The following is a 27,259-nucleotide window of genomic DNA, read 5'->3' on the forward strand; positions in this document are numbered from 1 at the left end:
GAGAAGGTGAAGGAGGAAGCAACCAGGATGGTCAAAAAAGGGACAAGAAGGGAAGTGCAGAAAAGGGAAAACAAAACAGTGATAAAGGAGTGAGTGGAGGACAGGGGAAAAGCCGAACTCCTTTCTAATAGATAACAGAAAACATAATCTCCTGCTTGAAGCAGCCAGCAGCAAAAGAAGCATATTACTGGGAACGCATTTCAACAAGAACTGTAAATTGGACTGGCAACAAATTACACAGGGATGCCTTCCCCTAGGGCAGAAATCACAGAAGGAATAACTGATATTTTCATAATCTTGTGATCTTGGGGTCCTTGGATAGGCAGGGCTGAAACATGCCGACCACAGAAGAGCCATATTCCCTTTGGTGATGGGCTCTGGCCTTGCATCACCCGTGCAGCTGTATATTCTCGTGACCGCAGATGTGAAATGCAGAAGTCAAGAAATTATCCTTTGGCTGCCATTTTCCCCTTAAATCCAGCAGGACTTGGAAATCCCTCCAGATAACATTTTTGCCTCTTTGCTTGCAAGATATATTCTTAATTAATTATTAGACTTTTTGAATCGCCTTCACTGAAGATCCATTCAGAGAAGACAAAAGGACACTGCTTTTGGCAAGAGCTGTACTCCTGTCCTCAGGTGTTCAGAATAAGATCATCCAACTCAGCAAGGGGATGCTTTAAGGTGGGCACTTATTCATCGCACCATAAGAGCCTGAAGAAATGGCTATTTAATTATTATATTCCATGAAAAAAAAAATAGTAGCAAGCCTTTAAGACTGCAAGGTCAAACTCCCCGAAGGAGATTCCCAGACTAACGAAGGAAAATCCTGCTGGCCTCATGTGCCAATATATTATGACAGGCTTTAATCACAGGATCTCACACAGTTTTCAAGGGAACCCCTCATTGTTCAACACACAGGGTTGGGCGTTCCATTAAATCTTTCCAAAGAACTCTAATCCATAAAATCTATCGCAGAAAACTTACTTCATGGTTGGTATTTGGCAACCGAAGAGCTGACTACAGAGCCTACAAACCAGGAAACGTCAGGCAGCGATGCTTTCTGCAATGCTTCTGGCTTTGGGATTTTCTAACTGTAATTTCTATCAAGTAGGAGCACTTTTTTACACTGGGTTGGCAGAAATACATAACGATGGCTTACAGCACAAATTAGTAACAAACACAACGGGTCGTGTAATTAGCCTCAGTGACATAATAAAACGTAGCTGCACAGTAGCCATCACCCCTCCCGTGCTGACTGCCTGGGGATTGACCTAAATCGTAGGAAGACAGACAAATGAGGTGGTCAGGAGAACACGGGACCACTGGTGAACAGCATGACATGAATTCTCTTTCTGCTGCTTCCCTCCCATATAAAGATCATCCTCAGCCCCAGGGACAGCACCAGCAGGACTGAGCACAAGACACGTGTGCTCAAAAGCTCTTATGTTCCTGCCTGCTTGAGTGGATGCTGCAGCCCTTCGAGACCCTTGTGTAATCAGGTCCCAGGGCTCCCCACCGAGCAGAGTCATGTATTTTTTCATGACAGAGTTCAGCGTTTCATTGGGGAGGCCTTCACAAAGCCACAGTAGCAGGAGCAGAAAAGGGGAGCAACCTCCCACCCCCACTGCCACCAGGGGCTCTGCTGCCAGGAGAAACAAACATTTCCAATTCCATTGTTCTCCTTGTGGCAAAGCTGAGATTCCCATTCAGGACATTTAAAAGTCATAAATCGAAGCATCCACAGTAGAACTAAAATTGATCAAGATCAGGCTCCCCAGGCAGGCAGGCAAACACACATGACGGTAAGCCGAGGTGGCTCTAGTGCCTGCCTCAAGCCGCCTTACCAAAGAGAGCACACAGCTGCATTTTCTTTCAAAATACTACTGCAGCCTTTTAAGAGAGAGAGGGAATAATCTAAATTCTGGCAGCGGGGAATATTTCACAAATCATATATGCTTTGGCATCAAGCCCTTAACAAAGCCAGGGGCCTTTACTCACAGGCTTTGCTGGGAGAGATCCACCCACCTCAAGTGGGATTAATTAAAAGAGGCATGTATCATGCAAATAGTTTCTGTTTCCTTACAGAAATATTCAGAGCACATAACCCAAACCAGCTTTAGAATCAGAGCGAAGCAAGGAAGAAAATTATTTCCTGCTCCCCTAACCCTTTTCCTTTCCCTGTACAGTGAGGGAGGAACAGTGAGAAAAGGCAGAGAGCTCGCAGTTTCTGCACAGCTCCTCTGATTGACTCCTTCTGTACATCTTCCCAACCAAAGCTGGGGGGAAAAAAAAAAAAAAGATGATTTTAAAGGCAGGGGCTGTATCTCACTATATCACTATAAGGTGGCAAATTCCCCAAACAAAACGTGTGTTCAGACACTCGTTGGAATGGGATGGTCTAAATCTTACCCCTGAAAGTGATCTTTTTATCTTAAAGCAGAACATGAGAAAATAGAAAGTTTCTACTTATTCAGCATGTCAGGATTTTCAGTTTCACATAACAGTGATGGGGGATGCATAAAAGAGCTCCTTTGGAAAGCTAGATGAACTAAAAACACAACTTTCTTTTCGGGAAGCGTAATTACACCCTAGACAGGACAGATCCTGACACTTCAAGGAATCGTCACAAAGTGGTGGCACAGCACTCAGAGCACAGAGCCTCGGTTCAAAAATAAGTCACAGAGAAGCTCAAGTTTCCACAAGAACTCTTCCTTAAAACTATTTTTTTTCCTTTTAATATCTCAGACCCATTTTCTGAGTCAATTTCCTATGATCCTGCAAAGGCTGTTATTAAAACCAGACCAAGCGGAGCAGAAATTCCAGGGCTCCAAAGAACTTTTAATAGGCTCAGGAGCCTGCCACACCGTCCCCCTCAGGTGTTTTCCCCTGCAGCCCCTTCCCTGGGATTTCCTCTCTCCGAGTTTAGTCAGCGGGAGAAACCTGAAGTTTCAGCAAAACACCAAACCCCTCCCGAATTCTTAAGCATTTGAGATTTTTTATGTCTGAGGCTTTCGTGGCTCTAAAAAAAAGACAGCTAGGATCCAGTCCAGAAGATGCGTATTGCAGATATTTTTTCCACAAAAATGTCAGGCAGTTGTACATTAAATTATATCTCCAGCTTCAGCATTTTCAAAGCACTGACCTTCTTTATCAGCCACTGCTTCGCATGCCACCAGTGGCAGGCATGAATTGAGCTGTTCACAGGCTGCTTACCCAAGTGCCTTTTGGGAGCTAGGACATTCCTCCCCGGTCTCCATCCCACCTATCACTTTAGCATCAAAAAGATTATCATCAGACATGCTCTTGGCAAGCCACCTCAGGAAAGCAACGCTCATGCAAAAATCACAGCCAGGCATGACAAAGGAGACATGCTCATCCGCAAGGCAAGGTGCGACACGCCGGGGAGCTGTGGTTCTTTCCAGTAGTACAACTGACCAAACACTCGACCTCATTTCTTTAGCTGGGACGTGGTTTGTCCATTGGTGGCACAGTGGAAACACTGGTGCCAGTGCCCTTCAAGCTCTTCCAGGGGGGACCCTAACCTGGATTTCTTCCTTTTAGTACCCCCAAAGGCAATTCTGTGTTTCTTCCTGCTGCAAGCTATGGGGTACTCGCTATGATGAAAGAAATTGTTTCATGATTGGGCACTGATGCAACGCCCTTTTCGTAGGAAATATATATAACTTCATTCATTTGATATGCTTCATCTGTTTATTCTTTATATTGTAAACATGATGATGATATACATGTGTTCAGCTGCAGAGCTGCTTCAGAACTGGCATTCAGCCTCAAACTGGGATATGCATCTTCATATTATATAATATATAAATTATTATGTTAGAAACAGAGTCGCAAATTTAAGTTGTTACTGACAGCAACAGATCTCACCTATTTAAGATAAAACATTTTGGAGTTTTTCTCCAAAGGTGGCTTAGTTTTATTTTCAATTGCTATTTCTAAAATGGAAATTGTGCCTATTTTATTTTTGTTTCTGTTTACCTGGCTTGCTTTTTTCTCCAAACTGTGACTAATTCTAATCTGAGAGTTAATTTATGAAAAATGGAGAAAGGCCTTTGTTCCAGCATCGCCTAACCTGCCCATACCTCTCACAATTTAGGAAGTTAACGAAGCCCAAGGAATCAGAGCCTTTTGTATATACGAATTATTAAGTGCATTATGTCATAGTGAAAATAAATATTAAGGACATTTTATTCATACAGCTTATATTAAAAAACCAGTTAGTGCCACACAAAGTTATAAAATATGCAAAGCTACTTATAGAAGTACTGAAAAATGCAAAGACCTCAGAAGGAAAAGAATTGTGATCATGAAAATGCTGTTCCTTAACCAATCACGTTGTGCTCGTGACCTACATCCTATGACCTACACCGTTAGCTATGGACCATTTTCAACTGGCTGTAAATTATTTGGCTTACGGAATAAAAATCCTACTCCTATCAGTTTGTTCCACTGATTCTACAAGGACTTGCTCTTGTTCTCTCCCTGAAGAGCTATTACATGCTCTGGTGAGCACTCAAAATGGCAAAAGTGAGTTATTTTTTGTACCGCTGCCCATGTTCTGGTAGAGGGCAAGAGAACTTGTCTCTGTGAACACCTCATGTGGATACAACACAACCAAAACAGGGGTTCTCAATGTAATATAAGCCAGTTTCTTTGAACTTACTGGAAAAAAGCTCCTATCTTTTCAACAAGTCATATTTGTATTAAAAATTGCTTCCTTGGAACGCCTTTGATTCTCTGCAGGGAATATACAATTTTGCTTTGTTGCAGGACTTACTCAACAACCGTGCTTGCCTTCGCTACGTTGTGCAGAATCTGTCTGTTATGCTAGAGGAAGAGAACCATGCCCACCACTAGAAAGCTGAGACATCTTACCTTGGGACACTGGGAGGAGCCCGCGTTGGCCGAGAGGGAACCTGGGGAGGTCCTCCATGGGCTTCGCCACCACTTGGAAATGGTGGCAATGGTCCTGGGCGGAATGGGACTGGGGGAGCCCCCGACTGAGGGCCTGGAGATGGGATTGCAGGAGCTGGTCCTCGGCCAGATAAAGGTCTGGTTGGGGGATTATTTAACGTAGGCCTCCTCTGAGTTGAGGGACTTGGAGGAGGAGATCTAGTGAAACAACAGATATTTAAGACATTCAGTGAGGTGGCGTTTTCGTTTGTTTTAAAAAACAGAAGTGAAAACTTTTTTTTTAATGTCACCAAATACTTTTTTCCTTTGCATTTCTTCTGCTGACAGTGCCAGAGCATCACATATACTTAGATCTAACATATAGCATTCCCACAGACAGCATGCCTCAAGATAGTCAGAAATAAACATACAATCAAAGAGGTAAATCTAATAGATTTAATTACCAGAATTCTAACAAAGTTCTGTTAACTGTATTGGAGCCTGAAGCCCTGAAGTGTTACAGCAGCTTGCAAGAAGAGACCTTGCGGATACACAGAGTTAATTTGCTAAGGTAGGTGGGACTGCTGGGATAAGGAAAGGCATTACACTCCTACAGAAATCAAATCACTGTTTGGTGACAGGAATGGCTGCTATCTGAAGCATCAGACAAGCTGTAAATCCCATGGAAGGTCTTTTAACTGGCAAGTACCTTGTTTGGTGTTTACACACACATCAACAGAACATATATATGTGGGAAAAGGTTTGTAAAAAATCAGCACATAAACGGGGCCATACAGCATACAAGTTCACATCTGCTCTGGGGCTCAGCATCTGGATTTGGCTTCCTGATAGTATAATATGGTAGAACACAAAGCTCCTGATGTTTTAGGAAGGATGCAGCTCGCTGAAACCTGAATTAGAAGCAGCCTTTTCTCCAAGCCAGTCTTGAAGAGAATACAGGATACTGGAGAAGAAGGCTGGTGGCTTTACTAGAAGAGCTCTTGGGTATTTAAGGTCTGTCTTGCTCCAGAAATTCTTGGCAACATACAAGAAAAGTAACATATGTGCATGTTCTTCATCCCTAAAATACTTAAAGCAACATGAAACAACATCTAGATAATAGCAAGATTTTCTGATTCCCCTCACAAATGTCATTAAAGACCTGGAGGAATGCCCGAAGAGATGGGTAAAGAGGGAGCTGCTGATGCTAACAATGTCTGCCCATCCGAAATTTCATTGCAAAGCAGATATGAAGACCCTTACCTGCGGGCCTGCTGGAGCCAAGAATCATCTACAGGAGGTGGTGCAGGGGTTGACACAGTGCTAGTGCTGATATCGCCAATGATTGCTAGGGCTTCCTTCAGAGCTTGGTACATACGAAGCATTTCATCTCGCCTCTGCGCCTGTTCAGCTGACTCTTCCATTAGAGTGTTTTGGTCCTCAGAAGAATACAAGTGAGCCAGGAGCTCTGCGTTGATAAATTCCTTTACCTATTTCATCAGATAAACCAAACAAACAAGTCAAAATACAGTACTGAACAAGTACAGTGGGAGATCCATAGATCCAGGAGAGAGACCTACCTAAACTTCATTTGTTTCTCCTGCTACCTTGTTTACTTCAATGCTCCTGGTCATGCAGCTTTTGTTAGGCTGGATCAGGGACTAAAAAATGCTGAACTCAGGTTGAGCTGATGGTACAGCAACCTGAAGGTGAGCTCTGACCAAAGAAAGGCTGGCACACACACCTGGGCAGAGCAGCTGCCTTCAAGGAGATGGTTTTAATGCAAATATGAAGCTGCATTGAGACTGCTATTCACATCTGAGAATAAGGCAGTTTTGTGCAGTCCCTCCACAATGAACTGTGCCCCCTTTTTTTCTGTCTTTGAAATATTAGACATGGTTGGAGTTAACACAGATCTACCTCTCTAAGGTGACACCTATGTTTGCAATTCATTGTCAGGGCTTCCCAGTGGCTCCCAGGAGTCAGCTAGCATTTTGGTCCAACATTAAAATGGCTGCCCCAGAGGTAAAAGGCAGCCATGAGCATACCACCAGATACAAAATTCCCTTGGGAATGGGCACTTTCAGGCTTTAGAGCATCTTTGTCAATTATTTTTTTAGCGACAATTCACCCTGCTGTAGATGGTGTCTTTCATCTCCAACAACTTTGTCAAATTCTAAATATCCCATCCAAACACATTCAAACTGAGGGGAGAAGGCTTCAAATCAATTTACTATATTGATTTTCTGCTATGTCTGCCCTGGTTCTGGAAACCTGGGCCACATTAAGAGAGATAAAAAGCTAGAGGTACTCTGATTAAATAAGACGCTGGTAAATAGACCAACTGCTGACCTACTAAATCCTTGCATTCAAACCTTTCATTGCTGTTCTGATCTATTTCTCATCTGGCTTTTTGCTCTATAAAGCTTTTTTGAGCTGGAGATGCTAACAATAATACATTCCCGAGATTCTGATTACATAAACCTGAGCTCCACTTGCACATGGGATTGTGCTAGCTGATCTAAATCCTGACAATGGGACTACGGCAGCGTTTGCGTTCACACGAGGTCAGTAGGAGCAGTCACACTGCACAGGTGTGGGACCCTTGCTTGTCACCTAACGATGCTAAGAAGCCAGGACAGGCCTTACAGGAAAACACACCACACTGCCCGAGCTTGGCTGTCATTTCCCATTCACGTATGACAGGAGATGCACAAACTCTTAGCAAAGCCTGCAAAAATTTTCCGAGTCTCATGCTGTTTTCCAGTAGATGGTACTGATCAAGAGCCAGAGTACACTACTTTCCTCGTGATTGCCAAAGACTCCACATTAAAAACAGATATCAGAGTTAAACAGCATCACATTCTACTCGATGAAATGAGCATTTTAATGGCATCACTTCAAAAAAAAGAAGTCCTAAAATTAGATTAAGGCCAGAGCTGATTGTAAAAGCATTGTTAAACCACAAATATCTGTTTGAAAAAAAAAAATAAAATCATCCTGTGACAATTATCATGAGAGATCCCTGCCTGCCACTAGCACAAACTCAAACTCCCTGAACCCTTCTGGAAGGGAAGACTGCAGCGTTACGGACAGTTCTGGAATCAGATCTCCTTCCTTCTGCAAGTGGATGCACTTTAAAGATAAAGACATTCCATGATGGCCACTTTCTCCGGCTTGGGAAAGCAAGTGACACTTCTTCATGCCTTTGCTCAAAAAAATAAAAAATTTAAAAAAGTCACAGCAAAGGTTTAAAATATTTTCTTTCGCAGACCTGCAGTCAGAGCTGAACCACAGCCAGCATCCAAAACACCAATACTGCAAAGCCTGCGCTGTCACCCTGTCCAAATGGGGTGCGATGGGCTTGCAAGGAACCTTCATTTATCAGTGGGCAGACTACAACAGACATCAAAGTCTCAAATGCAAAAACAATCTGTTCCTTAACCTTAAGGTTGGTAGTAACAAGTACTTTATCATTTTCTACTCAGCTGCGATTAATATCAGCACTGCTTGTGGAGCATACATGGTCTACTCCAAGACCACCCCTCTTGAATAATCTCTGATACCTAGGCACCATGAAATAATGCTGAAAATTCTGAAATGTGTGTTTTGTTTCTGCGTGTTTGAATTTCTAATGGTAACTCAATGCAGTTCTGTGTGGTAAATGTATTTTCTTTTAAGGTAATCAACATCCACCCTAAGGGAAGAATAAGGGATGCATTTGGAATACAACGGTCTAGTTTTAGGTCTCAAAACATGCTGAGGGACACATCTAATTATTTTCTGTACACTGAGTTTGAACCTGATACTTCCCCCTGAATTATAAGTGCTCATTTACAGGCCCACAAAGTGGAAAGGAAGTTCTAGGAGGACTTGGGAGGTTACAATTGTCATGGAAACAAATTCCTTGGGATCAATTTGTTCCCAGAGTCTTGGAGGCAACATGATGGAGCAGCGGAAAGTACAGAATATGATCAGTAAGGGGAAGAGAGGATATTTTCACTTAACTCCTGGTGGATGGGTTGGACTTTTGAAGACTCCAAGGAACACATGCACTACTTAACAGGACCCACATTCCCTCACGGCTCCACTGCTTTTCAGGTCTTTCCACAACCTTTTGGCTTGGCTCAACAGTCTTGACTCAAGCATTTCTTTCTTTTTTTAATAGCTTTGATTTTTTAAAACTCAGATTTTGTGCTTAATGTGGTATTTACTGCCTATGCTACACAGAAACTAGTGCAGTAACATTTTTAGTTCTTCACAGTCTTTTTAAAAGTTTTGACTCTTTGCCACAAATTGAAATGCTAGGATTGAGGTGTAGGGCTTCGCTCACTAGCAAGCCCAAACACAGCTATGGACTATGAGGTCAATTGAAAGGCAGATGATGTGGTAAGGATGCAGTTTCTGTGCGCCACTCTCAGCCAGCATGGCAGACTCGACCAGCGTAACAGCTGATGAGATTGAAAGTACAAAATCTTACCGTATTCCCCTCCTGAGTAAAGCAGCACTTCAGAGACCCTTAAGCTATTCCATATGAGGAGGTGAGTGGCAGAAAATTTAATGTAAACTTTCAGAAGTATCTGCTCACTGAACTCTACAGTTTATGAAATGAGAGCTGAAAAACAGCCCTTTCTAAAGGCACCAAAGTTGTGCTAAGACGAAGCAGCAAGTTGCTAGCTGTGATCTGGAAAGAGCAGAGGGAAAGCAGAGGGAATTTGCTCACCTTACAAATTTGAGACCATGGCTAATTTCAGGGTGTGTCTGTGTATGTAAGAAAAACAGGCAGCTCCATCATTCCCATACTCTTCTGCACAAACTCACCCAGGACTAGAGCACAATCTGGGGTCTGCCTTCCCTAAACCTAAAGAAGTTTAAAGGAGTCTCTGTTGTCCTCCTCCAAATATTCTGCTCATATTGCATGTCCCTGGAAATCCCATTGAGATTTCCTGTCCAAACACCTAAGTGCAACACAAATTCTACAGGGTTAATGAAAGCCATCAGACTAAGGCTAGAGGTGGCTCCAAGTCAAACATAAATGCTCCTTTCTAACCAGATTTGTGTTACAACACATTGTGTTTGTAACAACTGATCGATTGGATGACCTGAGAGACCACAGAAAAGGCACTATACATAACTAACAGGATCTCTGTGCTCCGCTATTAATTCATGTGGCAACAACAGCTCTAATAGCAAGCTCAGTTCAACGAGGTCCATTCAGAACTCTGCCAAAAAGCGAAAGCTGAGATCCTAGTGCAGTGGAAAAACAATGATATCTCAAAGCCGTTTCTTTAACCAAATGATCTTCAGATCTAAGAAAGACACAAACAATAAATCAAACAACCACATCAGCTTATCTAAACAACAGTGTCCAACGCTTCCAGATTTATTCCTTGAAAATGGCAACCTGAAAATAAAATAAGAACTTCTTTAAGAAACCATGACAAAGGGTTACAGACTGAAAATCAAGGAAGCACAGCTCTGCTGCTCTCATAGGCTGCCTAGATGGAGCTCCCAACCCCATTTTTTCCCTACTATATCAAAAGCAAAACAGAAAAAAGAAAAGGATCCTTGGTTTACCTTTAAATAACAATTTATATTCTGAGTAAGACATAAATGAATGCAACTTTCAGCATGCTGGAAGAACTTCTCAGAACACTGTACCAGACTTTCAGAAGGCTGCAGGACGTCATACTACTAAAGAAGAGTGGAATATTTTGTTTTAGAATGTGACATTTATGGCAGGGTGTTCTCTTTAGTATGTGCTGTTGTTGCTGCTTTATTCAAGAAATGTGTTTGTATGAGCATAAGAGATTCAGCAGATGTAATAAAATAACAGAACCCTGGCTGTTACTTACGTTATTGATCATAAGGTGCATGATTGTTTTCGGTATCAAATCGCGGATGCATTTGTTGATAATAGACATGTAGGAGTCCACCAGATTTCGAATCGTCTCCACCTGTCTCTCCAACTGGGGGTCCATTGAAAAATTGTCCGCTTGGCCATTCTCATCATTTTCAGTCTGCGTGGAAGAAGAAAGGAAAAGTCTTTCAGACTGAAACAAACTGGAAATATATTGGAAACAAAATGGACTTAAACTGTAATTATCCAGCAACACAACTCATACAAAGAATGACTGCAAGTTAAAAGATGAAGTACCTACCTGTTTAACATTAGTGTTTTAACATTATGAAATCTGGAATTTTAGAGGTTAATGCAATATAACAGGCAAGATTGTTTTCACAAAGAGAAAATTATATATTATATGTATTTCCATGATATATTTCCACACACATTGTGATTTTATATTAAGGAACATTTTTGGACGAAGATGTGTGGAGGTAAATGAAACCCCAAGAAATTATCTCAGATCATTTGCTGCAATATTTATTAACAATTATTATTATTATTAACGATTCAGATTCAGCCAGCCTGACTCATGCAATAAAGCAATGCTGTAAGTCTGGGCATTGAATTTTACCCTCCTATGGGTAAAAAAACATCGTTGTTTCTTAAGGCTGACTCAGTTGTGACAAATTCTGCAATTCAGCCTCAAACATTTTAGACGTGAATAGCACCTATATAAACAAAGGATTTATGAAGGATAACAGCAAAACCATCACTGGTTCCAGTGCTCAAGGCTCAGCATAACATAGGCTGGTTTATATATTAGAGATCTCTTTTTCATTGGAGAGAAAAAAACTTCTTTGTGTGTAAACAGCTGACCTAATTAAAGAAAATATCAGGAACTTTAACTGGAACCTAAAAAGTATGCACTTTGCTTCAGTCTGGCCTGTACAAAACCAAGGAAACTTAAAAATAAAAGAACAGTATCCCTTTGGCAAAAATCAAACTGCTTTCTGAGGCTCAAAGACGCCAAAAGAATTAAATTTCAACCTGGAAAGTCAAAAGAACAATGTCCTTTCCACAAACCCTGACATATAATACTTCTCCCTGAAAATGAAGAAAATGAGCACTTAAGCCATACGAGCATGGACTATAAAATCTAAACCCGTTCTGTGGGTAGCTGGAAGCATAACACAAGGAAGCAGAAATTACGTGCAAAAACGAATAAACTAGTAACAAAAACTAGTTATATAGCAGCCAGACTTACGGCTATCAGCGCAACACCTTTTACAACACAGCATTTAGCTGAACTGGCACGTCACTGGCACGTTACCGATTCCTTGACCCGTTGAAGTTCATTGCCAGCCCATTAGTAAAAGACCACTGGAGCTAGAAGAGCACCAAAGAGGCCTCTCCTTGCACAAAAAGCCATTCTTACTAAGCCACACAGCAACTCCTAGTTTCATGTCCTAACACTCATGCAGCATTAGCAGGTAGATCCCATCTTATTTCCTTCTTATAAACTATGGCTTCATCTGTCTGATCTAAATGAAATCGTGACACTTGTTTGTTAACTTCTCCTTTTATTATGACGTAAGATCCACTATACCATTTAAAAACAAAACTAAATGCGTGTAAAAGAAGAGGTTATAACAGCCTCAGCGGATCAGATTGTTCTTATTTACAGATGAAGTACTGGAAAAACAGCTAATCTAAGGACTTGAAAAGTAATTAGCGGTGCTTCCTAAAAATCTTGGGACTGTGGAGGACACTGGAAGAGCTCTTGATGAAAACGCTGTTCAATTCTGTAACAACAGTAGACACACAACCCTATAGACCTTAATCATTTTGTTAATAACCTTCACATGCTGAAGTGTCACTCACAGCATGCAGATTGAGTATGTTCCTTCGTCTCCACGTTTGAAACTAAACTAGTTGAATTTTCCTTGTGAAATACCAAATAAATGGAAAATCATATACTTATCATACAACCACAGATTTCAGGCAAGTAATTGCAGGCAGAAAATTCCCCTTTGCCAGTTGCCACAGATGTGTATTCTCTTTCTTTTTGCCTTTATTGTCTATGTACAGTACAGTTTGTCCGTGTATTTGTACTTCTTCGGTGTGTTCCCCCCCTCGTTTAAATTACAGATTGCAATAGGATTCTTAGCTGGCTGAGCAGCAAAGTGACAGATGTTTATCATTATCCTCATCAAGCGAATGTAAAATAAAAATAGTAATTTGTCTCTGATCTTTAAGGCAAGGGGTAATAAGCCTGCTAACATTTAACCTTTTACATCCAGGCTCATAGGTGACATTTACAGAAAGTGGGTAATACTTCACAAGTCCACGTCTTGTTTGAAACTGTAATAGAGCTGAGTACATACTGCTGATTTATTTTGTCTAAAAATCAAAAAAGATCATTCTTTCATGAGTTTACAGTAATTTATGGCAAAAGCTTCTGGCCTGAGTATTCTTAAAGACTTGCCATCTCTGCTGAAGGCTTGTCACGTTGCAAACCACCTTGATGTGAGTGTTTTTCATACACCAGAAATGTTGCTTCTAACAGATTTCCCTGCTACTGTAGCACACCAATAAAAGTTATCAGGCTTTTCTCTGTGCCAACATTTGAGAATGAGGCTGCCTGGTAATGCTGGCCATCACAGGATAGAAGTGATGCAGGCACCCTATTCCAAATATGTTGTGTTCTTTCAGAATTGGAGGTTTTCTCCCTGAGCATCGTGGTGACTCTAGCTCCAGCACAAGACACCCATCAGCCCGAGTGCGTGCCCCTGTGCAGTCTAGAAAGGTATTTTCAAGTCAGTTGCAACACATAAGTCCAAACCAGAGCACATAGAAAACCCTCACATCTCTCTGACTGCTGATCAACTAATTTTCAAGTCAACACCTAACGTTTCAAGCCCTTATCTTACTGAGGACCAAGCAGTATGTCCCGTGTTTTCAGACTACTGCTTTCTCAGCGTAGTTCAGAGAGCAAAGCAGTCCGCAACCGAGTGACCAAAACAACCCCCTGGATGGCACCTGATCACCAACAGCTTGTTGGGTTGTTTTAATGAACTACTACTACCATTAACGAGCTACTAAATGAACAGCTGCTTTCCACAATCTTCCTCAGAAAATATTGTAATTTGCCGAGAAACAAGCGCTTACAGGCTGAAAATTTGCTAGTGCAGTGAAGAGCAAGGAAACCCCGCCTTGCAGGAGCTCCCTGGCATATTCTCCTGGTGTGCATCCAGTGCTCAGGTGTCTGAGCAACTGGGCAGTCGCACAACCCTGCCACCATCTCCAAACGCCATCCGGGCCTTCTCTTAACAGCAGTGCTTCCTGCACATCCCGCAGCGTGCTGGCATACGCTGGAGAGGAGGTCAAGAGACACCCACCTCAGCATGCTGAGCAGAACAGGAGGATCAATGCTGGAAACGGGTTTCTGTGCCTCCTTTCCCCAGGCATGGGGCAGCCACAGGCCCCTTTCAGTGGTCCTCATCCTTGAGCCAGAACTTGCTGATTCCAAGAGCAAGTGTTAAGCATCAGCTAACACAAATAGGGAGGAATCTGGGCTGTTTTCATTCAGTTGACTCTTACTACTGCTAATAATTGTTGTCAGGAACGGACTATTATTATTTCAAAGCAACACAACTGCAGTTACTTTAGGAACTTCTGTAAACCTACAACAACAAGACTATGGAAGAATTGAGAGCTACAAATCAGGTAAAGAAAATGAGATTAATCTGGGAAAAGAGAAGCTCTGAATATCTGCTGAATATACACCAAGGGTACAGACAAACAATAGGTGAAACACCACAGGGGAAGGTAGCGTGGAAGCCAGGATGGTGCTTTCGTTTATACACGTGTACACATTGCCTCAGAGGTAAGGAGGCAGTCCTTTCTGTCTACTTTCTCTGCACTTACAAGAATGAAAAGAAAACCTATTCCTTACGCTCTGCAGTAGGTCTCGCCTTTCATAAGCTGCCTTATAATCCTTGCATGAAAAGCTGCTAGCAAAACATGAGGTATGCATCATTGCTACTGTGCTAAAAACACCCTTCTGAACTAAAAACATATTAAGGATTAAAGTGTCACACAAGAGAAGTCTAAAAACTGCATGTGAAATTCAAACCACTTCAGTTTGTGGGAATTTTCGTGCTGGCTGCAGTGGGAAAGGATTTCACCCTACACGTGCGTTGCTACCAGAAGAGTTATCAGTCTTCTCAAGACTGTAAACTTCCTGGTGCAAGAGAAATGACTTAATGTGGTGCAAAAGGAAGGAGGCAGACGTAATTACACGCAAACCTAAAAAAGTAATAGCACTTCAGAATATCAGGATAATTTTTCTGATTGAGGGAATTATAAGCATGCTGAAGAGCGGCCCAAGAAATTCCAGGAAAAGTAATTCCTTTTGAAATTCACAGCAAAACTGGGTAACGTACTGAAAACAGTCCTGAGCTGGCCACACAGAGAGAGCAATACTTCTAATTTCCATGATTTCATTACACTCAGGGCAGCTGCCAGCATATTTAAGAATGTCTTGTATAACATTCCTGATGTCAGTTCCAAGAAGGAGCATTTGTCTAGCATTTTCATTAGAGCAGTGTATCAACCAGTTTTATGTAATCAAAAAGGCATTCCATTAAAAATGACTGAGAGGAAGCAGACGGGAAGGTGACTGGTGAAAGGGTAAAAGCCAAAGCAGCAGCAAACCACTGCTCCGTACGCTGTGAAATAAATCCACAACTGCTGGGAGAAACCCATCATTTAAAAGCTACTTTCCTATCTTTTATCTACAGATGCAAGTTTATAACAACAACCTGAAAATGAGTCATTCCCTCCAAACTGCATTTATGTTTGAATTTACAGCTGCTGAACCTGTTTTAGCTATTCCTGGCCAAGCAGGGTTTTTCTTTAACGCACCAACACTCGGAAAATTGCAGTTGTCCTAACCCCACTGCCTTTTCTTAAGTCTCTTTAGCCGATTCCTGATATTCTCTCCTCACTGCAGTCTCAAGCTGGAGATACAATTCAGCTAAGACGCTCTCCGCTGTACACAGTGTGCCTTTTGCCAGAGGACTGCTGAAACCACATGACGGCTTCACACAGTGAGGTTTTCTTACTGGAAGGAACCACAAGTAAATGACAATACATTATTTCTGTGCGTTTACAACAAAGCCAGCAGCAGCAGCAGAACATTTCCCGGGCAGCTTGGAAGCTGGCCTCTTCCCTCGCAGAGGGCAGCTTTGCCACTCTCTTCATGCTTTCAGCATCTCCTGACTGGGAACTGCTGTTGCCTTTACTGAGCCACCCACGGGCTGCCCCATTCAGCGACGATGCTCTCATTAGCAGCCTTGAACTGCTCCCAGCAGAGCTTACAATCCCGCTTTCCCTTCCACACGATCCGTCTCACTTTGTACCCGTGCAGAAGACAAATGCAGCCGAGCTTGATTTGATTCAGAGTATTTAACTAGCTGGATTAGTTTCAACAATCGACTACTTGGGTTCTTCTTTGTGCTCGCAGACACTGTATAGCACAGACCATTAGCTGAAACCTTCTGCTGAATCCACACACGGGTCCCCAGACATTTACACGATGTTAATGATCCCAAACATTCAAACTCTGCACTGGGCTCTCTCCCTGCCTTCTTCAATCGTGAAACTATGAGACTGAAAGGGATGACGAATTACCAGAACTCTGACACGTTTGGAGTAATTTTTGTCTTAGAGTTCATAAGCATTTAAGGTAATTTCTGTAATACCTTCCCACTTTCTTTTTCTTCAGGACTTTGTGCAGCTGAAGTTCTTGTAGAGTCTTTACAAAGAGGAGGCAGCGAATTAAGGACCAGCCTACTCCTGGTAAGACTGAACCAAATGATCTAGTTTTAAGCACATGATGAAGAAAAAGACAGGCAACAACCAACAAGGTTGACAACTAATAACGTCAACTCAGTCCCATTTCATTTTAGAGCACAGATTCAGATCTTACGGCTGTAACACCAGGTGCCACATGTTTTGGTCTCTGGTCAAGCTTTTTGGCACCACCTCGTGATGTTTTCATTAAGGGAAGTGTGCTCCCTCTGCAATCACTGGTTGGACACGCGTTTCCGTAGAAAACCTGTCAATGGTTCACTGTCAAACTGGAGAACTCTATCGGGGGACTTTGTGTGGGATGTATTATTTAATGTGCTTATTAATGCCTTAATGCTCGGGATGGTGGATTACAGCCTGTGATTATTACATTTACAGATGAGAAAGGAGAAGGGCACGTAGTAAATAGGTTAGATGACAGGAGCAGAATTCCCAATGATCTGGAGAAACAGTTTAAAAATCTAAATGAAATCCATTATGAATAGAACATATTTTACTTAGGCAGGAATAAATCAGTTATAAACACACAGCATGAGAAAGGCCACTGAAGTAGCTGTTCAGCAGAAATGGAACTGCATCTGCAGTGGAATATAAACAGAGTATTAGCTGACAATGTCCTGCTATTATGAAATCAGGACAAGAATTGTGTATCCAATTCTGGTTATTACACTACCAGGAATTTGTGGCACATTTTAAGAGTGATCAGAGGAAACAACTGAGGAGGACGTACAGGGCTCTGCAGAACATTACTTGAAAGGAAAAACTAGGATCAGCTGGGACTAGTGACTTCAGAATGAACCATCTGTGGAAGGGGAGAGATGACTGTCAGAGATGGATGGGAAAAGAGGTCAATTATTTTGAAAATGTTACGCGGTAAGATCAGTGAAGCACAGAAGTAGATGGACTAGAGGAGCTTCAGTCTTCTCCTCAGGTTAGGCCAGCATCCCTCAGAAATGGCCTGCGTACAGAGATCCTGCCCTGGGATAGGGGAAATACAACACAACTTCTTGCAGCCTTTCCATCCGTTGGGTGATGATACAGGGTGCAAAGCAGCACGAAATTACAAACTGCAACAAGAGCGAGCATTTCTGAGAATGCAAAAAGAAATAAAAACCCAATGATACCTTCCACTTTCCTTTTTGTTTTCTACAAAGTAAATAACAAATAAAACATTGCTGTGAATGGCAAAATCCCCTCAAAGAATCCGTGCTCCAATTTCACCATTTGCTGCCATGTACATCTCTCACACAAAGGACTTTTACATAACCCTCCCTGCACTGCGAGTTTTGATTCAGGGCCAACAGCTGCTTCATGCCTTTCAGAACAGACTGCTGGACAAGCAAAAGCAGAAAGAGGCTGGCATAAGGAAAACAGCACCTTTGTTTATAAAACAAATACTACTTTGGAATTTGCAAACTTTTCAGTCAAAGAATTTCCTTGTCATAACAACACATGAAGTGCCTCATATTTATAGGAGCACATTTGAAAAAAAATAATCGAGATGTGAGATATCACTGGCATAGTATTGGCCATTATTTCAGTGTAGAAGAGGCCAGTGGATCTTGGGACGTCTCAAATAGTGGTGACTTACCCAGGAATTCAAGACATGATGATTACAACTTCAAGTGTGATGATTAGCATGGAAGATGTTCATGTGGAAATTTATTGTGCATTTGTTATAACACACACAAAACAAATTCCCAAAGACAATAGCCTGAAACAGCAGCAAACATTCATTATAAGGGGAACAGAATCATGAGAGACTGCTGTGAGAGAAGGTGATCGATGGGTGCAGGCATCAGCCAGACATCTGAGGATTAGAGCTACTGACTGCTGTATGCAGCTCCCCTGCAAAGGAAAGCAAATAGAAGCCTTGCAGCTTCTGCTGGAGAAGATGAAAGTAGAAAACCAGAGAATTAATCACCTATGATGCTGATCAGAGAAGCAGTAAGAGTACTCACAAAGACTGAAATAACACCTTGCCATTCATCTGTTATTCTCCTTCTTACCAAAACCATTCCTTAAAAAAATGTTCTCCAAAATTCTGCAGAAATGATCGACGCTGAAGACTTTTACTTAGCAGTAATCGAGCATCAGAGGGCGACAAACAGAACTCTCCTGGTTCCAGCAGCAATGCACCAGCTTTGGCTGGAGGATCCCTTTAGGGACAAGGAGCCATCTTCCCTTGTGGGGTTAGGAAGAGGAACGTTAAGTGCTCAGTGTGTGGAGGGTGGCTTGGTGAGGGAAAACACATTGCCCAAGACTAAGTTTTTAAAATACAGCTTATGACTTTTTGCGCCTATGTGTGTAGCATAGGAGAGCTGCATGCTTTTCCACTAAATGTGGTCATTTGAGAGGCAGGAACCCAGAAGAAAAAAAAAAATCATAATTCTATTCCTAGATCTGGTACTGAGGTCTTATTCTTTGGTTTCCTTTCATTTCTTCCAGCTTTCCAGGCTGGCTTAAACAGATAGGAATAGAGGGAGAAGGGCAGCATGCACATCTCTGTGCATCCTGGGAGGGAAGGACTTGGGGGAGGCCTCGCAGAGGGGCAGTTCTGTACAGCATCCAATGCAGGGGTTCAATAAATTACAGCCTTGCCTTTTATTTTTAGTTATCTAATGCAATGTGTCACCTATAACTGCGCTTTTCTTTTCCATAATTAATGATGTCTAGGAAAATATTCTGAAACTCTCCTCTGATAAGCACCTAGACAAACTTGATGTTTCCTCTCGGAGACACAAAAGAGGACGTTAAACTGTTTTCACCCCCACATCCCTCGAGCCATGAGAAGTACCAGATCCGTCTCTGCTGGGCCAGACTAAGCCCTGCTTCACCACAAGCTCAGTGCAGGACCGACAAATGATCTCCATAGTAAATGATGCAAATAAGAAATGTCAGCATGTTCCAAAATTCTTCACTTAATCTTATTGCCAGTTGTATAGTCTGGATAATCAGTAAATAAATCCCTCCAACTTTGCTCAAATCCTTGGGGGCTGAATACACAGAGAGCACTTTCTAGTTCATTCTCATTAACCTTCCCAGTTCTAAACAAAGCCATTGCCTACTTTTCTTAGAGCCTGATTTTTCCACTGGCCTCTGCAACACCTGATTTAGCAGCAACAATTTCTCTCACTTGCGATTTCAGTTTTGAACTCGCATTGTTCTTTCCCCTCGCACATATGCTTGCAGGAATAGCACGAATCAGCAAGATTTAAAACCTCCCATTCTCAAGTCTGAAGCCCCTAAAGGGAAATTGCAGTCGGGATGCCAAGGAACACAGTCGTACGTTATTTGACTTTTCCTCAGCCAGGCTGACAGCGGAGGGGGAGGGAGGAAGGAAAGGGGAAGGGAGAGGAAGACGGCATTTTAATAGCACCCACACCGATTTCACACAGTTGGATCACTGTGCTCCTGAGCAGCACCATTTCCTTTCCCCTTTGCCTCGCATTCAGTCCATGTTACCACGCCAGACTCCACGGGTAGGATTCTCAATCTTTTTCTCCCACTGTAGACCACATCTTAGTAGGGAAATCTGTCTTGTGGACACCTCCCTCCCGGGCTAGCTGGCTAGCCCAGCCATTACCCCTGCTTTTGACAGACCATTACCAGCTCCAGCTTTGCACGGACCACCCCACCCGAATCCCAGATGTGGCCGCAACAAGATGGATTATCCCCCATGTCTCACCCCAATTCTCATAGTCTCCGTAGCACCTACGGCAATGGGTTATCTGGAGAAAAGGAAAAAAAAAAAAGTATGCATTTAATCTCATTTATCAAGCGGACATACAAGAAGGACCAGCATCTTATGCAAATAAATCGACTTTTCCCAGACGTTCTTAATATGCCAAACGCATCTTGGCCAAAGTTCTGGTCAAAACATTTCGTTTGACAACTCAGGTCCGAGGGTTCAAAGCTCTCCTATGCAGGAATGGGTTTTCCATAAGCGCTCTGGCAGGCAGAGCAACAACAGGCTACAAACTCTGGCAGGAGCTGAGCACCCCGCAGAGCACCAGCGATCACCACCATGCGAACTCCCCGTTTCAGAAGCCCCTTAACTTCCCAAGTGAAAATCTGAGCTGCAGCATTCCTGTGGCACAACGGCCTCAGAGCAGAGCAGGAGAGGAATCTGAAAACACTGGGACGGTTACTGAAGTCTCACAAATATTGCTCAACAAAAGAAATTCACCCAGAAAGGAGCACTTGGGTTTCACGCCACAATGCCAGAAATTGAAAATTACTGGGAAAATGATTTTGAAGAGAAGAAATAATTTGTGCGTAACTACACTACACACAATCCTGGACCAAATGAAATTTGAGACTGCTTTGTTGTATGGCTTCCATTTTGTATAAATACGCCAAAACCTAAGTATTCTGCAAAAACAGTAGAAAATTAAAAGATTTTCTGCCACTCCTCCCCCCCAGATAAATGGGAATTGTATTTAAGAGCCAGAGAGATGTGAGAGTCTGGTAAGTTACTACATGTCTGTAAACAACGCTTTGTAAGGTTGCATGCTTGTTGGTAAAAACAAACAAAAACCACAACAAAATGAAACTATCAAATTTGAACTTTAAGTCACTCTGACTTCCTCTCTGTGGGGAAGTTACAAGGGCATCAGGGACATATATGCTACCCCAGGGTCCAAGCAGACATGTACGGAGCTGACCTTTGCAGTTGGGATCACCTGGCTTTATTGGTGTTAAGGTCAACCCTAACCTTGGCTGGATATTTCTGCAAATTAACTTCTAAATGACCTGTTGCATTTTCAGTTCAAAAGTTTTGATTTTTGTTTTTCGTTCTGTTACTGGTCAGCAGCAAAAGGTACAGCCAAACCAGGATTCATTTGACTTTGCTGGTGTTTCAGCTCTTGCAGAGCAACGCGCACGCAAGGAACCCCGTCCTTGGGGCGGCACGATGAAAATGCAAACCTCCTTCAGACAGAGAGCAGTTGCTCACACATACCTGTGCTCCCAAGGATTAAAACTTCCTTTGTCAAGAGGAGAAAAAGCTGCCACAACGTTAGGGCCATCCCCTGTCTGTTCAGTGGGTTTATGCCTACTAAAACAAATAAGGGCAGTAAGAGAGCTGTCATCTGAAGTATCACCCCAGTGACTGAACGCCTTGATGTACCGTTACGGATACAAAAGTCTCAATCTTCTTCCCCCATGGTTCTATTTTAAAATGCTTTCTGTAATAAAATTACTGTGAGACAGCTAAATCCAAGGGCGGGCAAGGAACTTGAACCCATGGCCTTCTGGCTTAGAGGTGAGACTATTCCAAACTGAGCCAAAATGACACATACATAATATGCTTTCAAGGTTTTTAGAGAGCTCTGTCATGATTTAAAAACACTAAGTCTTTGTGGTACAAACCACAGCACAGGAAAGAACTGGGGCTCCCTTTTTACAGCTAATTTTAGCCAATGAATTGTTTATAATCTCCTGCAAAATACATAAAGCCTTTTTCTGCCTCAAGCTAGGAGAGAACGGCCTTTCAAAACTGATTCTTAATTACAGCATTCCCCTGCTAGAGGGAAAGGAGGCAGGTTCCAAAATTGTGTCAGGGTATATGAAGTGATAAAATGAGGATGGGTGAGCTATTTTTAAACACACTCAAAGACTTTGAGGTCAAAATCCCTGAATTTATAGCCTTATAGCCATATTAAGACCCATGGATTATTAAGACCCGCGTGGTGGGAGTCAAATAGCATTTCATTTGAGACACCCTCTGGCTTCAGGGCATGTGTTCCCTACCAGCATGCCTGCCAAACTGGGGCCCCCCAAGCAGCAACCTTTAAGCACGGATTATATCCCTACCGTACACAGGTATTTGGGGAGACCACGGGGATCAGATGCTTCCCCGGCAGTGCGTTCCCTCCTCGTCTCTTTTCCCAAGACACTTCAACATGTCAGAGGCGCGCGTTTCCAGATGGGCAGGAAGCAAGCGGGTTAGAGATAGCTTGAGGAGCCTCAGGCAAAAGCACGTCGTTTCTCCTTGCTCTACCCAGCCTGCAAAGCTAGCACAGCCTCGGCTCCTGTTGACGTTCGCTTGCCACACTCCAGTTTTCTGTCTGAAGAGGTCAGCTGGGTATCTGCTGGCGTGCCCTGGGAGCTCCCTGCTGACCAGTGACCCTCAGCCTGACTTACACAAAAGCGATGCTGCCCTCTCCTTCGTGGCTTCTGCCCCACTGCAGGGAGAGGTGCTTAACAAAACATCCTGAAACACATCTTAAGCTTCTTAGAAAATCCACACTTGTAACAAAATCACTGTTCTGCTCACGGAAATAAACCACAGCCAGGTGGAACTGGCACTGCCTTTGGCCCCACAAGCTTCCCAGCGCTGCCGAGTAATGCTTCTGATCTCAATTTTGACTTGTAGCAGCACTTGACTATGGAAAAGCTGTCACCCTCTACACACATGCTGGTTTCTTTCCAGTAATAATCCATGTACACCATGGTTTTTAAAATGGAAAAAAGCTACCAATAAGAAGAAACAAACAGGACAGAATTTCCCTGTCTTACAAGTCAAAATGGAAATAGCTGAGGCTTTCTTCCCCTTCTTTCTTGATGGTCTACAAAAGCTTTTGCAGTGTCTTCCTCTGGAAGGTACAACTCATCTTGAGGAACCAGCAGAGGCAGTAAAGGTTTTAGGGCTCCATGGACATTGCAGGATAATTTTTGTACCATTTACATTGTTCATTTTTTAAATGAAGTCAGGTTTTATGAGAAGCCATTGCACGAGGGTGAGCGAACAAGAAGCTTTTTTGGAAAAGAGCAGGCACTGGTTAGGAACATCAGAGGAAAACAAAAGGATCTAAAGCCATTTTCAGGTGTGTGGATTTAATTGTCCAATTTGTGCAATTACATTTAAGTATCACCTAAACTTGTCATTTTTTTCTAACTTGGATTTCCATGCAGTAGTGAAATATAAAATTCTAGTGAAGTGTAGATGGTGAAAGTGAAAATAAAAGCATTAGCGTGAACAAAACTCAACCCTTTTCTTGATTGCTTATGGAGTTATAAAGCAATAAAACCACAGTGTGCACAAACCAAAAGTCTAGTAAAAAGGTTTAGTACAAAAAAGACCTAGTGAGCCTTTAAACACATCCATTGTTACTGGTTCTGTTGGTAATTAATGTACACTCTTGTATTGATCAAAAAGGACTGAAACGAACTTAGTATTATACTTATTAGAAGCCTACGATGCATTTATTAGCTTTAGAGGGTCTCCCACTTGCAGCAATGACAGATAGATCCATGTTCCTTACTCAAGCATTTTGCAAGTATTTCATATTTTAACAAATCCATGGTATTAGACCATCCTTTAGGCATTAAAGACTCACTCATCTTCCCTTTCTGAGTCTGAAACCTTCATCACTACAACAGCAGTCAACGTGATAAACTCAGAGATACTTTTTCTCCTTCTGGTCAAGAGCTGTTATTCGTGTATCTCTACAGATGCTCATTACTTCTTTGAGAATTGTTACCTTCAGGAATTTGGCCTTATCTATCTCCAGCTGAAGTCACTTGAAATCTTCCTTTCGACACCCACCAGCATTCAAGCAGACTACAACAACAGCTTCCTTACGTTGCCGGAGATGCAGAACCAGTTTTAAAGCTTTTCCTACAGGTGCCCTTCGTGAGTTTGATTTTCAGGAATCCAGAATTCCTGAACTCCGCTTTGCACCACAAATCATCCTGCAGCTACATCCTGTGCAACTGCATCCAGCTCTGCTCTCAGTGAAACCCCTGGCAAAATTCCCAACAAGTTCAATAGTTATGTCCAATTCCCCCCAATTCCTAACTGAGGTTAATTTCTTTTCTCCGAGTATAAACAGAAAATCAGCAGGTAGAAAAGTTTTGTCTAATGTGGCACTGAGGCTGTGGAATTTACTCCCATGCGAGAATGGCACAATAAAGTCATTTGTTTAAGAGTAAATTGAAAACATTCCAGCCCTCTCAGGCTTACGCCTATTAGCTTTAGTTTCTGCACAGCACTGTAGAATGTCTGGCATCAAAGGTACTTTGTACATTGCACCAAACTTGTATTGGACGCTGTTAGTGGAACATTAATCACAGCGAACAAAGATCCCATGCACACACACAAAAGTACTGGTTTTTCACATGTCCAGCATGGAGGAGGAAAGGTTAACGCCTCGGTTTTCTGGTTACTACACGTTTTAAGACGTGAAGTGTTGACAAGGCATCCGATAGGGCGCAGATTTTTCAACTGATAATTACATGTTCCAAATTAAACAATTCTTATGCCTGCCTAATACTCCCTAGAATTCGAGGGAAATGCATCTCAGCACAAACTAGCACATTTTAAATTCACAGATGCCTACAAACGCATGTACTTCATTATGTCCCCACACAGATACCACGCATATGGGCAATGGTTATCAGCAAGAAAATCTACAAGGACGTGAACTAAACTGTGGCTGGAGAAAGTGAAGACTTATATGAAACACGCACTAATGGAAAAAGTAGCCTGAGGGATTGTGATTGTATGTTGGACGAAGAATGGGAACCAAACTAGTGTAAAAATGAAAAAGAAAACCAGTCAGTGGCCAGGCAAGAAGCACAGAGAGAAGACCGTGGTCTGGAGACACAGGCTGTCTTTCAGGGTGCAACTTACTGATGAGGTCAAAGGAGAAAATGCTCCTCTGTCACATGAGCGTGAATTACTGCTTTTGTTCCTCATCCTCGTCATGGGCAGTTTCTTGTCATCCAGACCAGAGCAGGGCAAAATCTGAGTGATGAGCCCTGAAGATTGCTATATGATGACAAAATTTCCAGCGGGTTCCTCAGAGCAAAGTGTTTTGGCTACCAAGGTTTCCTAAAGAAAAGCTCTTACACCCGCTGCCCCAGGTGAAACAAAACTTACTGTGTTGTTATCGTTCTGCCCTAACCAAGAAGGGAGATGTGAAGGAAAGCAGAAAGAGAATGAATCACAGCCCCCAAACCAGAAAGATACATCGTGCAGAGTCTCCCAAAGGACCATACCTGGTCCTAAGCGCCTAAGCTCCTAAGGTCACAAGCTCCTAAGGACACAACAGCTCCTGCTACTGCCCATGGAGTGGGTGCAAAAGCACAGTACAAAAGTAGCAGCATGGTACTTGGGTCTACAGAAAAACTGTCTGTAAGGCTTTTCAACATGTTTGTAATGAAAGACATATTAAATAAAGATTACGGAGCATGCCAGACTCAATAAGTTGACAGATTTTCTGTCTAAGTCAGTCTTGACAGATCTTAGCTTCAGCGAAGTGCTAAGTGATACCCTCAGAAGACTGCTAATTACGTTTGTAAAGATGGGGATTAATGAGAAGGAATGGTACAGTCAGAAACAGATAAATACACGACACTATGGGAAGAAGAACTAGCAGCCTCAAAGGATTTCACCAAAGTGTCCACTAGATAACCTAACTGAAACAAAATAGTAGAAACTTGCCAGTTAAATTTGTTTCTGCCCATAGCACAAAATCGTAAGGCATTGTCAGCGCGATGGAGGATTGAAACAGTGTCCTGCAAGACATGGGTAACTTCAAGGACTGGAAAAAACAGAAGCAGGATAAAACAATAGCTTTATGTTGACAGACTAATGACAGCTGCTGTGCTGGACTAGGAGTTCATCAGCTAGCAATAACAAGATAAAAAGCCAAAACACCTCTAACCAAGCATCAGACAATTCTGAGCCACGGGTATAATGTGGCCATGAAAAGACTAAACACGTTGGTCACTATTAGGAGCAATGCAGGCCCAGTAGAAGAAATACCCTTTTTTAAGTACAGGTGCAACCTTGTCTCAGTCCCTGATGGTGAAGGATATATGCCATCTGGTGAAAGAGAACATTTTATATTTCCCTTGTTTCCAGGGCTGCTGCGCTGTTTTTTTTTAATAGCCAAATGGAACTGCATGGCCAGAACAAGAGAATTTTAATGCAATAGCACTGAAACTGCTTCTCAGCATCCACAGGATAGAGTACTGCAGTCTTTGAGAGCACTTGGCAGTTCAATTGCAATAGCTCTGCATCTTATATGTATGAACTATATGGCTCTTTTCCTTCCTCCCTCACAAGGTCCTTGTCCCTGCTCCAAGGTTGACTTGTCACCTTCTGTCACCCTTCCCAAAGCCTTTATCCAGCTTGGTAAGAGCACACGAGCCTTGCGAGAGAAGAGCAGGGAAACAGCTGACTAAAGATGGCCATGCTACCATTACCATGTGGGTTGCTGGCTACAGCTTCTTGCCATGGAGATGAAGAGGAAAACTTCATCTGAGATCCTGAAATTAACTTTTAAACTGATAAAAGCAAGTAGGACTGAACCCTCAGGGCTTAGTATTGCACCTGATACAATCGACACGTCAGGAACTAATCTACTGTAAGAGAAAGTTGCTTTAGAAGTATTAGAAGATCAAATGACGCGCTGGAGGATCTGCTACTCCAGCTAAATCTCTGTATCTGTCCAGGGAGAACTGTTGGGGTGTTTATCACAAGGTGAATTGTAGAAGGGGGTGAGAGAGAGGTGAACTCTTTAAAATATAATTTATTTTCTGGCTACCTTCCTTTCGTAAGAAAAAAAAAAATCAGCTTAAATTACAGGCATGCAGACAAGCTCTTTC

At 42.5% G+C, this 27,259-nt stretch overlaps 1 protein-coding gene across 7 annotated transcripts in view; it reads right to left on the reverse strand.

Moving 5' to 3' along the window:
• Window positions 1-27,259, reverse strand: part of DNM3 (dynamin 3) — a 177,206-nt gene that overhangs the window by 12,062 nt on the left and 137,885 nt on the right. For 6 of the 7 annotated variants that reach the window (XM_035332692.1, XM_035332694.1, XM_035332697.1 and 3 more), the window contains 3 exons: window positions 10,773-10,937; window positions 6,181-6,407; window positions 4,900-5,136 (listed from right to left, as the gene is read on the reverse strand). In XM_035332692.1, the coding sequence (XP_035188583.1) occupies window positions 4,900-5,136; window positions 6,181-6,407; window positions 10,773-10,937 (629 nt within the window). Of the gene's footprint in view, window positions 1-4,683; window positions 4,698-4,899; window positions 5,137-6,180; window positions 6,408-10,772; window positions 10,938-27,259 lie in introns of all 7 variants that reach the window. The other variant, XM_035332700.1, reaches the window with a different exon arrangement.

Source organism: Oxyura jamaicensis, chromosome 8 (assembly GCF_011077185.1).
Source record: "Oxyura jamaicensis isolate SHBP4307 breed ruddy duck chromosome 8, BPBGC_Ojam_1.0, whole genome shotgun sequence".
NCBI lineage: Eukaryota > Metazoa > Chordata > Aves > Anseriformes > Anatidae > Oxyura > Oxyura jamaicensis.